Raw genomic sequence first — 17,639 nt, 5'->3', positions numbered from 1 at the left:
GTCACTCCACCGCACTGGCTTCCCGAAGTCTCTTCATCGTCTTCAACACTTTCTGGTCATTTGTGAAGCACTTTGAATTTCCTTGTGTATGAGTTGTTGTGCTCTACAAATAAACGTGCCTTGCCACCCCTTGCAAAACAACCAATGTATTACTAAAAAATGGAAGAGAAATATATATTTTCTATTATTCATCATTAGGATCTATGATTTAACAGTAGATGACCCTCATGATCCTTAAGAATGTCACAGATGACTTGTTTTTTTTATTTTTGTATAACTTCATAGTCTCATAGTATTTCAGACAGGAAATAGCAATCACATTTCTTTTAGTAATTGTATGTACTTATTGTTCCATCAGTATACGGGAGGTTATATCAATTTCTTTTTGGACTGTAAGATTGTTGATGAAGCAGGATCCTGGCCTCAGTTCCTAGAGTGACGGTAAGCTTTTGTCGTCTAACAGCCAGGGCATGTCAGGGCAATAAACTTAAGAGTAATCCAATAAGGATACTCACACCTTGACCGAAGCACACACCAGATGGATGCACTGTGACGTATGAACAGTCAGTGTCTGTGTGCACTCTCAAAGCTCTGTTTACAGTCAAGAGTCAATAATGTGCTAGCTAGACTGTATATTGTGGATAAACTGATGTCTCAAAACACCTCATTTGATTTTATTATTTATATGACACTTTGTATTAACCCCTTCAGGCACCTTGGAATCAGGTTAAGCTTATTCATAGCACCTGCAGTCAAATCTTTTGATTGGGATTAACATTCCCTCTCCGGAGTTTACTAAATTAGATTAAAGGGAAATAATTGGCCTACTGCACTTTACAATCCTCCAATCTAATTTTGACAGCAGAGAGAATGCAAAAGACGGGCAGCAACTCGGACAGTCTTCAACAAAGGTGGCTGCGGGGGAGAGAGCGTCATTTTGGAACCTAATTCCATGACAAAACCTCCATGGATAGTGGACACGTAAACTAGGACTTGGACCGTACAAATTCTTCATCATCATTTATCGACTTTTATCCTGTCTTTTCCTTAATTCAATTTCCACTGCAGCGGATGTCTTTGCACACCATGGATGCAATAACATTACTGGAGATAATCCTGATTTCCTTGACTGAATCTATGGACCTATTCTAACACCTCCTTAAACATTTCACAATCGATGCTGGATTTTTCTGTTTCTAGACAAATGGCAAAAGCTATAGAAAAAAATCTTCCCAAAGACATCAATGTGCAATAACACTTTTGTGTACTATGTATCTAGATTGTTGTAGTGTTAACAAGCCAAAATGAAATAAAAAAGTAACATGTAATTGCATTAATCAACTCGAGAGCGTTTCACAATAGCAGTGTATCTTACTACTCAAATCATTTGCTGTATCGTATGTAACCTGCAAAACTGTAGACTGTAAAAGTCAGAAACATAGATCTATGATAATATCTGCTCAAGTACAAGGACTATAATCCTATTACAACGTTAACGGTGTCATTTTAGTATACAACTGGATATAAAACAACTACTGTAACTACAGTAGGAACCAACACTTTTTACCGCCGACCACAAATAGGTTGGAGGTGAAAATTGCCCATTTACAGTCTGAGATATACATAAGATTATGAATTTATAGGCTAAATAATTTTTAATTTGTGATGGGTTCAAACAATAGCTTTATTTCATTGAGTGGCATTATTTCTGCTTCAGTGGCGTGGATATCTTTAGGGGTTTGGTAAGGGAGCTGATTCAGCAGGATCAGTTCCAACAGAGACAGTATGCTGTGCCCAAGACAAAATATGTATTTGAAAGTGGCCAAGCAAAATAATGCTACAAAACGTTTGCATATGTTGCACTGCTGTACATACTACTCTATATATAAACAAAGCAAGCATTGGCTTGGCTTTAAACACACTTCAATGCTTATGATATGTTGTGTTTTTCTAACAATTTTATAGTTAAGAGATTATGACCATTATTGTGACTAATGATTAAAGTTTTACCAGTCAATGTTGTCATTTTAAAGTTAAAATGTTCTAAAACATTAGCAACCCTTTATGCATGTTGTCCTGTACCCAAGGATCAATAAAATAATAAAAATCACAAAAAATGTTATTTATTTATTTTTTATGAAAAATCTTAAATATAATTATGTAAAATATGTTCTGGTGAAAAGTCAAATCTGTCTCATGCACTTCAAACTATTGCATTATGATTATAATGATTATTATGATTATTATTAAGCATGAACTTAATACATTCAGTTCCGTTAAATTTGGAACCTGGTTTTATTACTGTTTTGTCGTAATTCAAGTATACTTGGTGCTATTGTAAGGTAAATCTTGATGTAGTATATCCATGGAGGTCGGCTACTCACTACTTCTACTTAAAAGAAAGCAACACTGGTCAGAACATCGGGTCCTTTGTCCTCGGGCGCCCACTAGTGGGAGTTAAAAGGTAAAGCGACCAGACTGGTAAAAGCCTGAAGTTTAGACTTTCAAAATATAAACATAATAAGGTCCGGACAAAATAACAAAACAAATAATAACCTAATCATAATAACCTGAGTCTATAAATATAAATACAAATAAATAAAAATACAAATAAAAAAAAATACAAATAAAATATAAAATTATATATATAGGGTGAGGGTGAGGAAGAGTTGTGTTGTTGTGTATATATATAAATAAATAAATAAAAAATATATGCTGTATATATATATTTTTACATTTATTTATTTATTTATTTAGACACACACACACACAACACACACACACACACACACACACACGCACACACTCACACACACACACACACACACACACATATATATATATATATATATATATATATATATATATATATATATATATATATATATATATATATATATATATATTTATTATTTATATTTCTAGACAGGTTATTATGATTATTAGGTTATTAGGATCGTTTTTGTTTTGTTGTTTTGTCCGGACCTTACTATATATGTTTACATTATTTCTATATAATTTGGTACAGGTTTATGGTGCCTGCAAGTGTGCAACTCTTACTGTGCATCACAACTAGGGATGTCCCGATCAGGTTTTTTTGCCCCGATCCGAGTCCGAGTCATTTGATTTTGAGAATTGCCCGATACCGAGTCCCGATCCGATACCTAATACATTGTTTTAAAAATTAAGAAAAAAAACTATATTATTCCACTTGTTTACATTCATGGTTTTGGATATAGAGAGTAACTCTACTTTGTTCGTTTTTTCTCAAGTAAGCAAGACTAGTCTGTACAGTGTAATATAGTTTTACACAGAGAGGCTGATCTAAAATCCCATTTGTTACTAAATGTGTTTGTTGATTGGCAATGAAAACAAAACTTGGGCAATACATTTTTTATGCACTGCAATGTAAAAAAAAAAACTGTCTGGCAGCACAGAAAAAAAACACAGCAGTAATGTGGTTAAATAACACAATGTATTTGGCCAAAAGCTAAGTGTGCCATGTTAACATGATAACAGTCTCTTTAGATATATGGTGACCACATGTCGTGTCACCAACTGTGGGCGTGTACAGAGTGCGTGTGTTTTACCAAAGGCTTAAGACAACCAGGAGTGACAACAAGTGCTTCACTTCACCTCCTGAACATAGCGCGGGGATAAGCGAAGAGAGGGCCAGGGGGAGAGGACAGAAAGTGGGTCGCGGTAGCTCGAAATCTGATCAAAAGTAACGAGAATGGACACGCATAAATATCCGAGTCCTGATCGGGAGGTGTGGTCCGATTCCGATCGAGTCTGTAGCCACTTTATCTTTAGTTTTATTCAAAGAGACAGAATATGTATTTTCATGAGGCTAGCGTTTATGTATAAATAAGACTGTCCTTGTCTAAGTAGGTCACTTTGCATGGCTGCTAGTGCAACCATTATAAATCACCAACTTCAGTGGTGATTATTGTTTGTTAAAGAGTAAAAGGGCATTCAAATGTGTAATAGCAATACAAAAAGTGACTTCTAGGAATACACAGAAACAGCAATAAATCTTTTTCATGAATGCATTTATTTTCTACATTTACAAAATATGTACATCATATCAACCAACAACTTCCAGTTTTACTTTTAATTTTGCTTTTTCATTTGCTCATTCACATCATCAAAGAAATACACAGTTTGGGTCACAGTGACGTATAACCATGAGAAGCCAAGCTACCTTGCTCAGAATAGAAAATAGGCAGTCCATTTGTTGGAGCAGTAATCCAGCACAAATGAGTGTAAAACGTCCCGTAGAAAGCTTTTAGGAGACAGAGGACACTTCTGTCTTGCTGGCTGACACTGAGGTCTCATCGTCCACCATGCCTCCCATTCCCACAGTGCTGAGCATGCAGCTACGGAACTGTGGAGCAAGAAACATATGTTAGAGATTAGTCCAGTTCGCATGTACAACCGATATGCCACCAGCAGATAGGTTGCTGAAACTTTTATGAAAGAAATGCATGAAAGGAAAAAAAGAAAGGCAATTTTGCACAATATGTGAATTGTACTGACCTGTTTGTTAAAGAGCACATAGATAATAGGATTGAAGAGGGCAGAGCTCTTGGAGAAAAAGGCAGGAATGGCCATGGCTGTGGCAGAGAAAGCAGCTCCTTTGTTGAAGAAAATCCATGCGGCGAAGCTGGCATAAGGAGTCCAGGCCACCAGGAAACCCAGCACCATCAGGATGCACATGCGGGTCACCTCCTTCTCAGCTTTCTGAGTGGAGGCTGAGTCCTGCTGCTGGGCTGCAGCCTGGAGATAGAAAAGACAGAGGTTTTGCTTCAGTGAGTTTCATGGGCTATAGGTTTTATCATGTTTATGTTACTTTGATATAGTTTGTATGGAGAGAAGCATTTTTTTTTTTATCATACAGTGTCCAGGAAGTATTTCTACCACTATTTATTCTCTCTATTATGTTAATGTACAGTACTGAATCTGATAAGAGTCTGTACCTCTCTAAAGGAATAGGCTGAAGCAATGCAATGGATTAGATATGCAGCTGTTGTGTAGAGTGAGTACTTTATGAACTTTTTATAAACTTTACTGTTAAGTATGTTCATTCAAATGTATTTGGGTAATCAGTGCAGATTTCTTTACAAAAGAAGAGAAATGTACATTTGTTGGTCTGCAATGGAAAAACTGCGCACTAGTCCATCAGAACTTACCGCTTTGACAGTGAGCACGAGGCTGCCGTATGTGAAGAAGATGGTGAACACTGGGAAACAGAAGTGGCAGACGAACATGTACATCACGTAGGACTCATTGTTGAAGCCAGGGGCCAGGGTGTAGTAGTCGGGTCCACATGAGCACTGCAGTCCCTCTGGGATGTACCTGCAGACAAAACAGACAGTGTGGATCAAATTTGTTGCTTATGTCATGTCATACAGTTACGCACATTTTTCTGCTTGATAACTGCTTGATTTTTGTAAGTACTGACAAGATCCTTTGGGACCTAGCTTTTGATACAATATCGTTCTATTTGTATGGAAATTAAAGGTTGTTGTTGTTGTTGTTGTTTCTGTGGTGGTGGTGGTGGTTGTTGTGGTGGTTGTGGTTGTTATCGTTGTTGTCATCGTTGTCATCGGAATTTCTATTTACAGAGGTTTTGGTCAAGCTTTAACAACTTATGCTCTTTAGCTAGAGGGAATTTTGAGGCAATACATTTGATTCTGTCATATCTCCATAAGCTAATTTCATTTCCTCTGTCTTCTTGGTGCAGTGCAAAGGTCATAGCGAAAGGTTTTCTTAAATAGTCATCTGGACCAGCTTGCTTTAACAATACCTGGACAACTTGCACCAACATGTCTAATTAAAGTAATCTGCATCTGTAAGTCATTACCTCGACCAGCCGCCCAGAGGAGGAGCAGCGCAGGAAAAGGCCATGATCCAAGTGAACACAACTCCAGCTCCAGCGTGGGTTCCAGTGAACTTGAAGCTTCCCATTGGTTTGCAGACAACAATGTACCTCTCAACGGCCAGCACGACCAGAGACCAGAGGGCAACCTGACCTGTAGACAGAAAGGCATGATAAAGCAAGCAGATGTTTTGATTTAAGATGGAACTCGAACTCTGCACCACTTACCTCCCAGCGTAGCCATGAAACCTTCGACCGCACATCCCATCGGCCCGAAAATAAAGTAGCCGTTTATGGAGGTAACAAATGTGATTGTGAATCCGAAGCACACCATGATGAGACCAGCTACGGCTAGGTTGACCAGAATGAAGTTAAGAGGTTGCCGTAGCTTCTTGTTCTGCGCTGTCACAAAAAGTGTGAGGAAGTTGATGGGGAAACCGGTGCAGATGAGAAAAAACATGTAGGCTGCCAGCGCATAGAACATCCATGGTGCTCCGAGGTAGTACTGTGGGTATTCGAAGGGGCTCCTCGCCAACCCAGAACGGTTGTTGAGGGGGATGTAGAAGTTTTTGCCCTCTGTTCCATTTGGCTCCATGTCCCAGCCCATTTCTTTCCTTACACCCGCAGAAGTGGTGGCAAGTGGATGAACTAACAGCCTGGAGTTTGATTTTCTGTCTCCAGTTCAGCTCATTGTCAGGTGGTGGTTATATAGTGTGCCATGGAGGGGATAAGAGGGATTGGGAGCTTTTGCCCCTCCCAACTTACCATAATTCATCTTAAATCTTAAAGACTTTAAAGACTTTAACCTGGTCAGGACCGTCGTCCCTGATCAGGAACTGATTCCAGTTCCACAAACATTACATCAAAATAGGTGGTCCTTAACAGGTTAAAACAATGCGCAAAGGTGCCACTGGTTAAAAGTCACAATTGTTTTGTTTTTTTTGACGGGATTTCCTGCCCCATAATTGCCTCAACCTCAGCTCGGGTTGTCTTGAGTGGTGAATTATACTGTGTTGGTTTAACAGTCTGTAGTTAGGTTAAACAGGCGTATGTCAATGAGGATAGTAGTGTTATTTGTTTTGACACTTGGTGGTTCAGAATCAAAAATTAGATGTGCATACTCTATTAAGCACATAAATGTAACTAACTTGTGAAACTAAAACATGACGGACAATGTACAACAATCAAGTCACTTTACCAAAGTAGCAATGTATACACTGTTTCACTGGTATGTATAAATATCCACATGGTAAATATTATTCAATTTTGATTTGTTATTTTTATTTACTTACTTGTTTTAAGTTCTTTGAAATTGTTTTTTGTTACTAACATGGAATAACAATGTCACACAATCACACAAAATCACAATCATTCTACACTAGTTTTTTTTGTCTCAAAACCAGTTATGATCAAAATTAAGTTTTATTTCAAAAACACTTTACTTACACTTCACACGTTGGTGACAATTTCCACCCCCTAAAACTTGAGGCCTGTACTGGAACAGAGGCAGAGGTACTGCAGACAACATGTAAAATTACTATTAGTACACATACTGTACTCATTGTTCCTAATGATTTGACAATATTAAAAGAGTGGCTGTGGTGGACTGCATGGAACAGAACTCTGACACACACAAGGAATGACCAAACACTCTCACAGGAGAAATGACACACGGCATGAGCATGCAATCAGTTATTTTTATTAAATTGTTTGCATTTTGCAATGATAAAACAAATCTACATTTACAATCAAAGGAAACCATCTTAGTCCAAAACCCGCTGTGCTTCTCTGCTTAAGAGACAGAGGACACTTCTGTTTTGCTTGTCGACATTGAGGTCTCGTCCTCCACCATGCCTCCCATACCTACGGTGCTGAGCATGCAGCTACGGAACTGAAATCACAAAACGAAAGGATCTGGTGTCAGATTGACATGAAAGCCACAGTCTTAAAAAAAAGGGGGGAAAAAGTTCATACTTTGTTTTTAAGGTAGGGATTGAAGGTTGTTTATAAGTTATTTATTTATTTTCCAGTTGAACAAAAAGTAATTTGTAAATTTATAATTCAATAAAATATTAAAGATATCAAGCACATGTCATATTTGAGTATACTGAGGGTAAAGCTGCACTGAAGTTTTAGCTTGCATGGCCGGCTCCAGCAGATTCTAAAACACAATAATGTTATTTACACACACGTTTAAGAGGGCACCACCGTTTGAAAGGGTCATACACTCTTGAAAGGTCTTGCCCTGTCCTGTTGTATAAAAGAGCAAGACTTATGTCTAAAAATGTGGGTTAAAGGATTGCCACTGCCTTGGGTCAAGCTGTGTAAAGCTTTGGTTCTTGAAATCTGCACAACAGGTGTCTCACAGGAACTCGGCTTCCACAGTAAACCCATGGGACTGTTCACTTTCTTGCATCTGATTTCTTGAATACAGTCTTGCGACACACTGTGTAAAACGAATGTGCAACGTGATATGATGGCAAACACCCTAAATGATGTAACATTAAATCTTTTTAAGGACAATTTAAAAGGGAAATGTTCAACTTTATGCGCTTGAAGTAGCCCTTGACTATAAAATGTTGGTGACCTGTGATGTAGCATATACGTCAAAGATGAATGGGTAATAGTATACTGTACCTGTTTGTTCATTAGAATATAGATTACTGGGTTAAACAGGGCAGAGCTCTTGGAGAAAAAGGCAGGAATGGCCATGGCTGTGGCAGAGAAAGCAGCTCCTTTGTTGAAGAAGATCCATGCGGCGAAGCTGGCATAAGGAGTCCAGGCCACCAGGAAACCCATCACCATCAGGATGCACATGCGGGTCACCTCCTTCTCGGCTTTCTGAGTGGAGGCTGAGTCCTGCTGCTGGGCTGCAGCCTGGAGGCAGGTGTGACAGAGACACCAGTTCAATGTGGAAAATATAACAACGTCATTTGCTTGGTTTAAAATTTAGTTTGTCAGTGTAAGGAAAGACATGTAGAGTATACTGAGACTTGTATGCACAACAAGGTGATCCCATGTAAAATACAATTATTAAAGTGAAGGTAAAACCCAGAGAACTTGCACTGTGCTATAGCTGTACGTCAGCTCAATTCTCATGTGTTTATGATGATATATTTTGATATTATGATGACATGTGCAGATGCTGTCATATGTCTCACCGCCTTCACTGTGAAGACCAGATTCCCGTACGTGAAGAAGATGGTGAAGACAGGCACGCAGAAGTGGCAGGTGAACATGTACATGACGAATGATTCGTTATTGTATCCAGGAGCCTGAGTGTAGTAGTCGGGTCCACACGAGACCTGGATACCTTCTGGAATGTATCTGCAAAAACATATTATAAACCAGTGTGTGAATGAGATATACTAATCAAAATGACCAAGAATCTCTGACCTTGACAACATCATAATTAGTTAATTGGTTGATTCAATTACCTTGACCAACCAACCAGAGGTGGGACCGCACAGGACAGCGCCATGATCCAGGTGAATGCACAGCCCGTTGCAGCATGTGTGGCGGTGAATTTAAAACTACCCATTGGCTTGCAAACCACAATGTAGCGCTCAACAGCCAGGATGACCAGAGACCACAGGGAAACTTGACCTAAACGAAACGGAAATAATGCAAATTAGTTTTTTAAAGAAAGTGCAAAAACAAAACTGTATGGTTTGACAGCTGACCTCCCAGTGTAGCCATGAATCCCTCAATAGCGCATCCCATTGTTCCCAAGGAGAAATAGCCCATAAGCGAAGTATAAAGTGTAACAGTGAATCCAAAGCACACCATGATGAGACCAGCCACTGCCAGGTTGACCAGGATGAAGTTGAGAGGTTGCCTTAGCTTCTTGTTTTGTGCTGTCACCACCAGTGTCAACGCATTGATGGGGAATCCAGCGCAAAGCAGGAAAAACATGTAAACCGCCAGCATCTTGAACATCCATGGTTCGGCTAAATAGTACTGTGGGTATTCAAAAGGGCTCCGAACCAGCCCAGAACGGTTGTTCATGGGGATGTAGAAGTTGCTCCCTTCTGTCCCATTTGGCTCGTTTCCGCTCTCCCAGCCCATTGTTGCTTTCTGTTCAGTGAAGCTCTCTCAACGGCCAGAGCTACAGTGAGTCTGTCTCCTGACGACCATCTGACACCCCATAAATACTTGTGTGATCATTATATAGTTTTCAGGCAGCCACATAAGATGACCAAAGAGGATCATAAGCTAGCCTGTAATCTGGCAGCTGTAAGGATAATCATGTACTGTGATAACCAACATGAGTTTGACCTTTGTGCAAAAACAATGTGCAAAAAGAATGTGCCTAAACACAGTTAGAGTGGACACTTGTTGAAATCCTAATGTCTGTTAAAAAAGAATTTGAAAAAGTTAAAGGTTAAGGTTTTGCTTTGTTAGTAGACAAACCTAAGAAGATTGGAGAGCAAACAGTACAAGGTGGGACAGATTATCAGGGAAAGGTTAGCCATAGTTCAAGTCAGGGTCAGATTAAGATTTATAAGAAGATTTGTTCGTGTCATATTTGCTCTTCTTTTGTTTTGAATTTAGGGATTGTGACTTGCTGGTAAAGAGCTGTGTTATCAGCCTTCAGTCTGGCCCGGTCACACTGTGAGAGAATTGAATAACTAGATTAGAGTAGCTTTCATTCAATTAATTTGCCCATCAGCACTTCAACGCCTCTGGTAATTCTGTTAGGGCTTGGAGCTAAAACAGTAATATCTTCAGGCCTTGTTCACTTAAACAATTGGAAGATTACATTGGAAGGTTATCCTGTATGCTGCTGCCGGATTTTGTGCTCTTTGTATAAGACCTGTTTATACCCTTTTTTATCTAACAATTGCCTTAATATTTTTAGTAAAGTATTGGCTACTCTCATCTGGCTTAGACAAGTAAAAATTGCAGACGGATTGCTTGTGCTGGTGCTGATACTGAAGGGATTCCTTTTATCCTGGGCTCCCTTCCTGCTTGAGTGGACAGGCCTCAGGCCTGTGTTTCTGGATATCAGTGTATAATCACACGAAAAATGCCTAAAAACAAGGACAAGTCTTCTGGACTAGCCATCGGGCATGAGGGAGCTTTGACTACTCATCCTGACAAGATAGATGACGACAGTGACTTTGTTTCTCTCAATGTAGTTAAAGATATGATAAAAGAGGCATTATGTCAACAAAAAGCCTACTACAATGAGATGATGGACAAACAATCAGACAATTTCACCAAGATTGTCAAGATGTTTCATGGACCCCAGGAAGAGTAGTCTTTACTGTTATATGGTAAAGACTAATGGGGATCCATTAATAAACAATAAACATTTATGAATGTTAAAACATTGTAATCACGTCATCTTTGGGATATTTATTGAGTGATGTGGACGGCATAACCATGTGAGTATAATTATACAGCATGTATACAAGAAGAGAAACATTTATACAAAGATTATTGAAATGATTTGAATCATTTTATTAAAAAGGCTCCATTGTGACAGACAAGTTAAAAGTAACAGTCTGTAATCGGCTAGACACAGGTACAATGGAACACAGTGAGGAAACTTTACTAAAATAAATACATTTGTTTAAATATTTCACTGAGATGCAGCACTGAGCCTCTGCAGCTGGATAGTCCAAAAGAGAAATCCATCTAAGCTGTAGTTCTTCTCTGTTTAAGAGACAGAGGACACTTCTGTCTTGCTTGTAGACATGGAGGTTTCATCCTCCACCATGCCTCCCATACCAACAGTGCTGAGCATGCAGGTACGGAACTGAAACAAAAAGGGGTTTAAAAAGTGATTAAAGCGCTATTCATTGTTTTCGAGTAAAGATCTGTTTGTAAACATTTTTATTTTAGATAAAGATTCATTTTATTCCGTTTTTGTTTTGTTTTAACCAACAAGGAGCTCAAAGTTAAAAAGAAAAAGAAATGAAATAGAAAAATCCAAATCCCAGGTCATGCTGTAATTGGTTTAACTTGAGTGGTTCTATAAGTGAGCAGAGCTCAGATGTTATTAAGAGGACCATTTGAATGTGCATGACCACATATTAGTATCTGGAAAAAGACAAACAGTGTGTAAGGGTTACAGTATATCAATCTCAGCTTCTTGTATTCTAGAGGCACTAAGCCATATTACCGTACATTGTAACACAGATATGGAGAGATACAGAGGGACAATAATCTACCTGTTTGTTCATCAAAATATAGATGAAAGGGTTGAACAGGGCAGAGCTCTTGGAGAAAAAGGCAGGAATGGCCAAGGCTGTGGCAGAGAAAGCAGCTCCTTTGTTGAAGAAGATCCATGCAGCGGAGGCGGCATAAGGAGTCCAGGCCACCAGGAAACCCAGCACCATCAGGAGGCACATGCGGGTCACCTCCTTCTCTGCTTTCTGAGTGGAGGCTGAGTCCTGCTGCTGGGCTGCAGCCTGGAGGCAGGTGTGACAGAGACACCAGTTCAATATGGACAATATAACTTTGTCAATTGCTTGGTTTAGAACTTTAAACCCATCTTATCAAGACTTATAGAGTGAACAAAGGTATAGGAAAGGTGAAGTGTGTTGGTGATATTGAAAACTACAAGTCAAACCTGACCTCCTCAAGGAATATCCATAATAAATAACATATTAGCGCATCATCAGCTGTTGTGCTTGATTCTGATGTGTTTTATGTGCAGATGCTGTCAGATGTCTCACCGCCTTCACTGTGCAGACCAGGTTTCCATAACTGAAGAGTATTATGAAGACAGGCACGAGGAAGTGGCAGGTGAACAAATACATAACAAAGGAATCATTATTGTATCCAGGAGTCTGAGTGTAGTAGTCAGGTCCACACCCGACCTGGAGACCCTCAGGGATGAATCTGCAAAAACACACATACATCAGACAGTGCCCTGACCGCTCTGACCTTGACAACATCATAATTAGTTAATTGGTTGATTCAATTACCTTGACCAACCAACCAGAGGTGGGACCGCACAGGACAGCGCCATGATCCAGGTGAATGCACAGCCCGTTGCAGCATGTGTGGCGGTGAATTTAAAACTACCCATTGGCTTGCAAACCACAATGTAGCGCTCAATAGCCAGGATGACCAGAGACCACAGGGAAATTTGACCTAAACGTTTGGAAATTGTATTTGATAATTTATTTAAAACAAAAAAAAAAACATTCATAAATGAAATGATTCAGCAACGTACCTCCGAGTGTAGACATGAATCCCTCAACGGTGCATCCGATTCTACCCAAGGCGAAATAGCCCATAAACGAAGTAAAAAATGCCACTGTGTGTCCAAAGCACACCATGACGAGACCAGCCACTGCCAGGTTGACCAGGATGAAGTTGAGAGGTTGCCTTAGCTTCTTGTTTTGTGCTGTCACCACCAGTGTCAAGGCATTGATGGGGAATCCAGTAATGATGAGGAAAAACATGTAAAACGCCAGCATCTTGAACATCCATGGTTCGGCTAAATAATACTGTGGGTACTCATAGGGATTTCTGACCAGCCCAGAGCGGTTGTTCATGGGGATGTAGAAGTCTTTCCCTTCTGTCCCATTTGGCTCGTTTCCGCTCTCCCAGCCCATTGTTGCTTTCTGTTCAGTGAAGCTCTCTCAACGGCCAGAGCTACAGTGAGTCTGTCTCCTGACGACCATCTGACACCCCATAAATACTTGTGTGATCATTATATAGTTTCCACTCAGCCCCATAAGATGACCAAAGAGGATCCTAAACTAGCCTGTAATCTGGCGTGAGTAAGGATAATCATTTTAATTACCTACTTGAAGATTGCTTTGGTGCATAAATGTGCCTACAAATGACCCGTTCTAGTAGGGACACTAAAAAACAAAATCTTGCTTAACTGCTTGAGCATTGATAAAAGCATGAAACCGTTAAAAAGAGACAGCCCACAGTGCTATGAAGATATCAAACATTCCTAAGAGGATTGAAGAGCAGACAGTGTAAGGGAAGGGGCAGGGATAGTTCACCCATAGTTCAAGTTAGGGTCAGTTGAAGATTCTTGTAAGGAGATTGGGAAATTTGTTGTCAAAACAAACACACACCGCAACACAGGTGGAACTCGGAAAATTAGAATATCGTGAAAAAGTTCATTTTTTTCTGCAATTCAGCTTAAAATGTGAAACTAGTGTAGGATATAGACTCATGACAAGCAAAATGACATAATTATGGTAAGCATTTGTGAGCAGTTATGATGATTTTGGCGTAAAGCTTGTAAAAACCCCAAATTCAAAATCTCAGAAGGTTAGAATATTATGTGAAATAAAAAGTCTTCTTCATGACGGTGAATTCTGCTGAACCAGACTGAGACCATTTAAAGTGTCAGGGACCCTTTGCAAGTGTTTTGGATGAATTAGCTGATGAAAGGGTGAAACTTTGTGCCGACAGTATAACCACTTTTCACAATATTCTAATCTTATGAGATTTTTAACTTGTTTTTGAGGCAAAATCATCGTGCAAAGTGAGATATATCAAGCCTTTATTTTTTATACTGAATAGACCTTACTGTCTTCCACTGGAGTTTAAATTATGCAATCAAACAAACTTTGAGCGTGTGGGGCGATGGATTATTTATCTGCTTTTTGACGACGCGTGGAAATGGATTGGATACCTAATTCACGTGGATTATGCACGGATAATATCTATTTTATGGATTTACGTTTTGGACGGAGTAAAAGGAAAGTGACCTTGACACCTTTATTGGTGTCAAGGTCACTTTCGGGGCAGGAGCCAGTTTTTCCCATTAACTGCATAACACTTTCAGAAGTCGTATCTAAAAAGATAATTCATGAATTACAAAAATTATCATTAATATCAGTCACTGGGTCCATGATCTCTCTGAGAACACGTCCTCAAAAGCAAAATAATTCTACATCTATATAATATTAGAGGCCTTTAGCACGCTGTGACGTCACCTGAAACCAATTGGAAACAACTGATTGTGTTAAACAGGACAGGAGCATTCCTGTGAATTGAGATTACATTTTTGGTTAAATCATACTGACAAATGCACAAATTGAGAGAGTGTGTCATGCAACATTTTGGGAGTGCATGTTAATGAAACACTCAATTGGAAAGTGCATGTAAATTATGTGAAATCAAAAGCATCACTCCATTTATTATGCAACGCCCTCATTCTTCCATACCTAAATTATGATGTGGATCTTTGGGGGAATAATTATGAAAGTACAATCCAACCCATTTTTATTCTGCATTTAAAGTGGTCAGAATAGTCAGATATGCAGATTATTTTGCCCGAACAAATCCCTTGTTCATTAAATCATAATATAAAAAAAAAAACGATTTAGTTGATCTCAGCAGCTCTTGTTATGTACAAGGTTCATAACTATAAGCTTCCTAAATGTATTCAAGAAAGGCTTAAACCCAGAGAGACTGGCTCTAATCTAAGAGGAATTCATGTATATTTGGAACAAACACCAAAGCCAGATGTGTCTCAGTCAGAGGAGTAAATGTATGGAATAATCTGAATGACACCTTAAAAAACTCTACATCCTAAAACACTTTAAAAAAAAAAAAAGTTAAAATCTAATGTAATTAGCAGTTATACAGCACTAGAACGAAATCACAAATAAACACTCCTGTGTAAAGTCTATCTTGTCTTCACGATATAAATGATTGATTCAAGCCAAATCTATTGATGAAATGTGTGACTCGTTTTAATTTACTTTGTGATCAATTGACACAAATTATTTTGTCCTCATCTTGCAGATGTTAAACATGCTTAGGGCTTTAAGTTGTAATTAAACTGTAATAGGGTTTGGTTTTAGATAAGTGTTTCACTTCAACAAAACCCCTTTTCAGTCATTGTTTCATTGTTTTTAAGTTTTGTAGTTAATCGTGTCTATGTGAAGACTGAAATAAACACTACCATAATTATGGCTAAGCTTGTAAAATCCCCAAATAAAATATAAAAAAAAATTAGAATATTTTTAAAATGGACTGTAGGCCATAATCATCAAAATTATAACAAATAAAGGCTTGACATATGTCACTTTGCATGTCATGAGTCTGTATCATATATTAGTTTCACATTTTAAGTTGTATTACAGAAATGAATGAACGATATTCTAATTTTCTGTTTTTCAACTGTACTTATGGTACGTATAAAGAGCATAGAAATCCAAGTTAGACTCGGCTTAACGGGGCTTAAATTGGCCCTTCAAAAGGTTTTGCAGTTTTTCTCAATTAGTAAGACAGTAAATTCCTAAACACTAAATGCAAACAGCCCCCAACTGACCTCAGGCATTTCACACTGCGGTCATAAGCTTGAACACTGTTTTTCCTGAAGACTGGGAGTTTTGGGAGATGTTCAATTCATGAACACTGTCTGAAGTTGGGCCTGAGACTCAAAATTAGCCTGTGTGAGTGGGTGGTGCTAGCCTGGCTAACACCAGACTAAAATCACAAGTGATATTTAGTCTGGGGAACACCAATTCATTTTCTCGTAGGAGAGGTGTGGTTTACGATCGTCCATAGTCGTTTATTGGGCGATACGAAGAAAAAAAAAAAGTCATGCGTCATCATGCGTCTGCACGTCGCCACAGCCAATCATCGTATGAGATGACGTATGACGTACCCACTGTAAACTTTTGAGATAAACTATTTAGAACAAGGTCTAAAGCTTGATCGCAAAATACCATGTGTCTGCTGCTGTCATGTTGGATCCGTAAATAAACTACAAGCTTCCGTATATCGAAGTGCGTCATCGTCTTGCCGTCCCTCCTCGCTCTGTGATTGGTTCCCAAATCCATGCGAAAATTTCGGCCATGGTCCCCAGGCTGTTGTGCAGTTCGAAATGATTCGAGCGCACACAGCAGCACGGCGTTAGCCAGTTTAAGGTGCTGCCCTCGCAACACTAACAAAGCTCCTTCGACTAAAGAGCTTGTTATCTGTATCCTTCAGTCTGACCCAGCAGTAGGGAAGTGCAAATTGCACTAATTAATTCTTTAACTAAATTAGAGTAGGCTTCATCCAATCACTGAGCCCATCAACACTTCAGCATCGCTGGTAATTCTGCTTTGAACCTATGGATTAGGAGGTGAAACAGCAAGAACTCCAGGCCTATTTTAACATTGTTAAGGAAGATTGAGAGTTTCACTGTGAAACATTTTTACTCTGCTTCATGTGATATATTGTATTTAGATATAGCTAGAGTTGCACGCTAAGAGCTAAGTGTTAGAGAATTAACCATGGTGTTTGAAAGGATAGATGAAGAATAGGCAGCAGTCTGGATATCTTATACAGGAGAAGTTGATTTACCATCGGTGCGGGACCCGAGACATTGCGCTGGTCCTACCATTCAAGTCTGTCCATGCTTCCACAGAAAAGGGATAAATACCCGCTCAGAGCGTCATACTGATGCGCAAGCAAACATTCAGTGGCTGAGAGTGGGCGCCTGAGCACCACAGTCAAGGCTATGACAGAGATAGCACGACTGTACAGCCTGACCCAGTATGATAAATAGCGATTTATTGTTTTCCTCTAACACAAAGTAGGTTTCAGCAATCAGTTGACAACTACATATGCAAGACAAAAAACATACATGCTGTACGAACAGAAATAATACCATAAATCATTCAATTGAAATGCTACTTGTTTTATTAAACAGGAAAATTTACATTTTTGTTCCTAACCACATAAAATTACTTATTTGGAGTAAATTGCCATCCATCCATTCCTTCCATGGTCTAACGCTTTATCCGGGGCGAGGTCATGGAGGCATCAGTCTCAG

At 39.1% G+C, this 17,639-nt stretch overlaps 2 protein-coding genes across 2 annotated transcripts; both read right to left on the bottom strand.

The window, feature by feature from the left end:
• Nucleotides 1-4,192: 4,192 nt before the first annotated feature.
• LOC306979633 (uncharacterized protein) lies at nt 4,193-13,455 on the bottom strand (the record flags this gene model as incomplete). The annotated part of the gene is made up of 11 exons (XM_079578656.1): nt 4,193-4,387; nt 4,540-4,779; nt 5,193-5,358; nt 5,867-6,035; nt 6,110-6,495; nt 7,030-7,037; nt 11,556-11,645; nt 12,061-12,300; nt 12,568-12,733; nt 12,820-12,988; nt 13,071-13,455. 11 exons carry the CDS (start codon nt 13,453-13,455, stop codon nt 4,289-4,291), a joined length of 2,118 nt encoding a protein of 705 aa, XP_079434782.1. The 3' UTR covers nt 4,193-4,288.
• Nucleotides 7,674-9,949, bottom strand: LOC306979661 (green-sensitive opsin; the record flags this gene model as incomplete). Its single annotated transcript, XM_079578699.1, has 5 exons — nt 7,674-7,772; nt 8,519-8,758; nt 9,043-9,208; nt 9,319-9,487; nt 9,565-9,949. 5 exons carry the CDS (start codon nt 9,947-9,949, stop codon nt 7,674-7,676), a joined length of 1,059 nt encoding a protein of 352 aa, XP_079434825.1.
• Nucleotides 13,456-17,639: the final 4,184 nt, after the last annotated feature.

Source organism: Gobius niger (assembly GCF_951799975.1).
Source record: "Gobius niger genome assembly, chromosome: 20".
NCBI lineage: Eukaryota > Metazoa > Chordata > Actinopteri > Gobiiformes > Gobiidae > Gobius > Gobius niger.
This window is presented reverse-complemented; position numbering and strand designations above follow the sequence as displayed.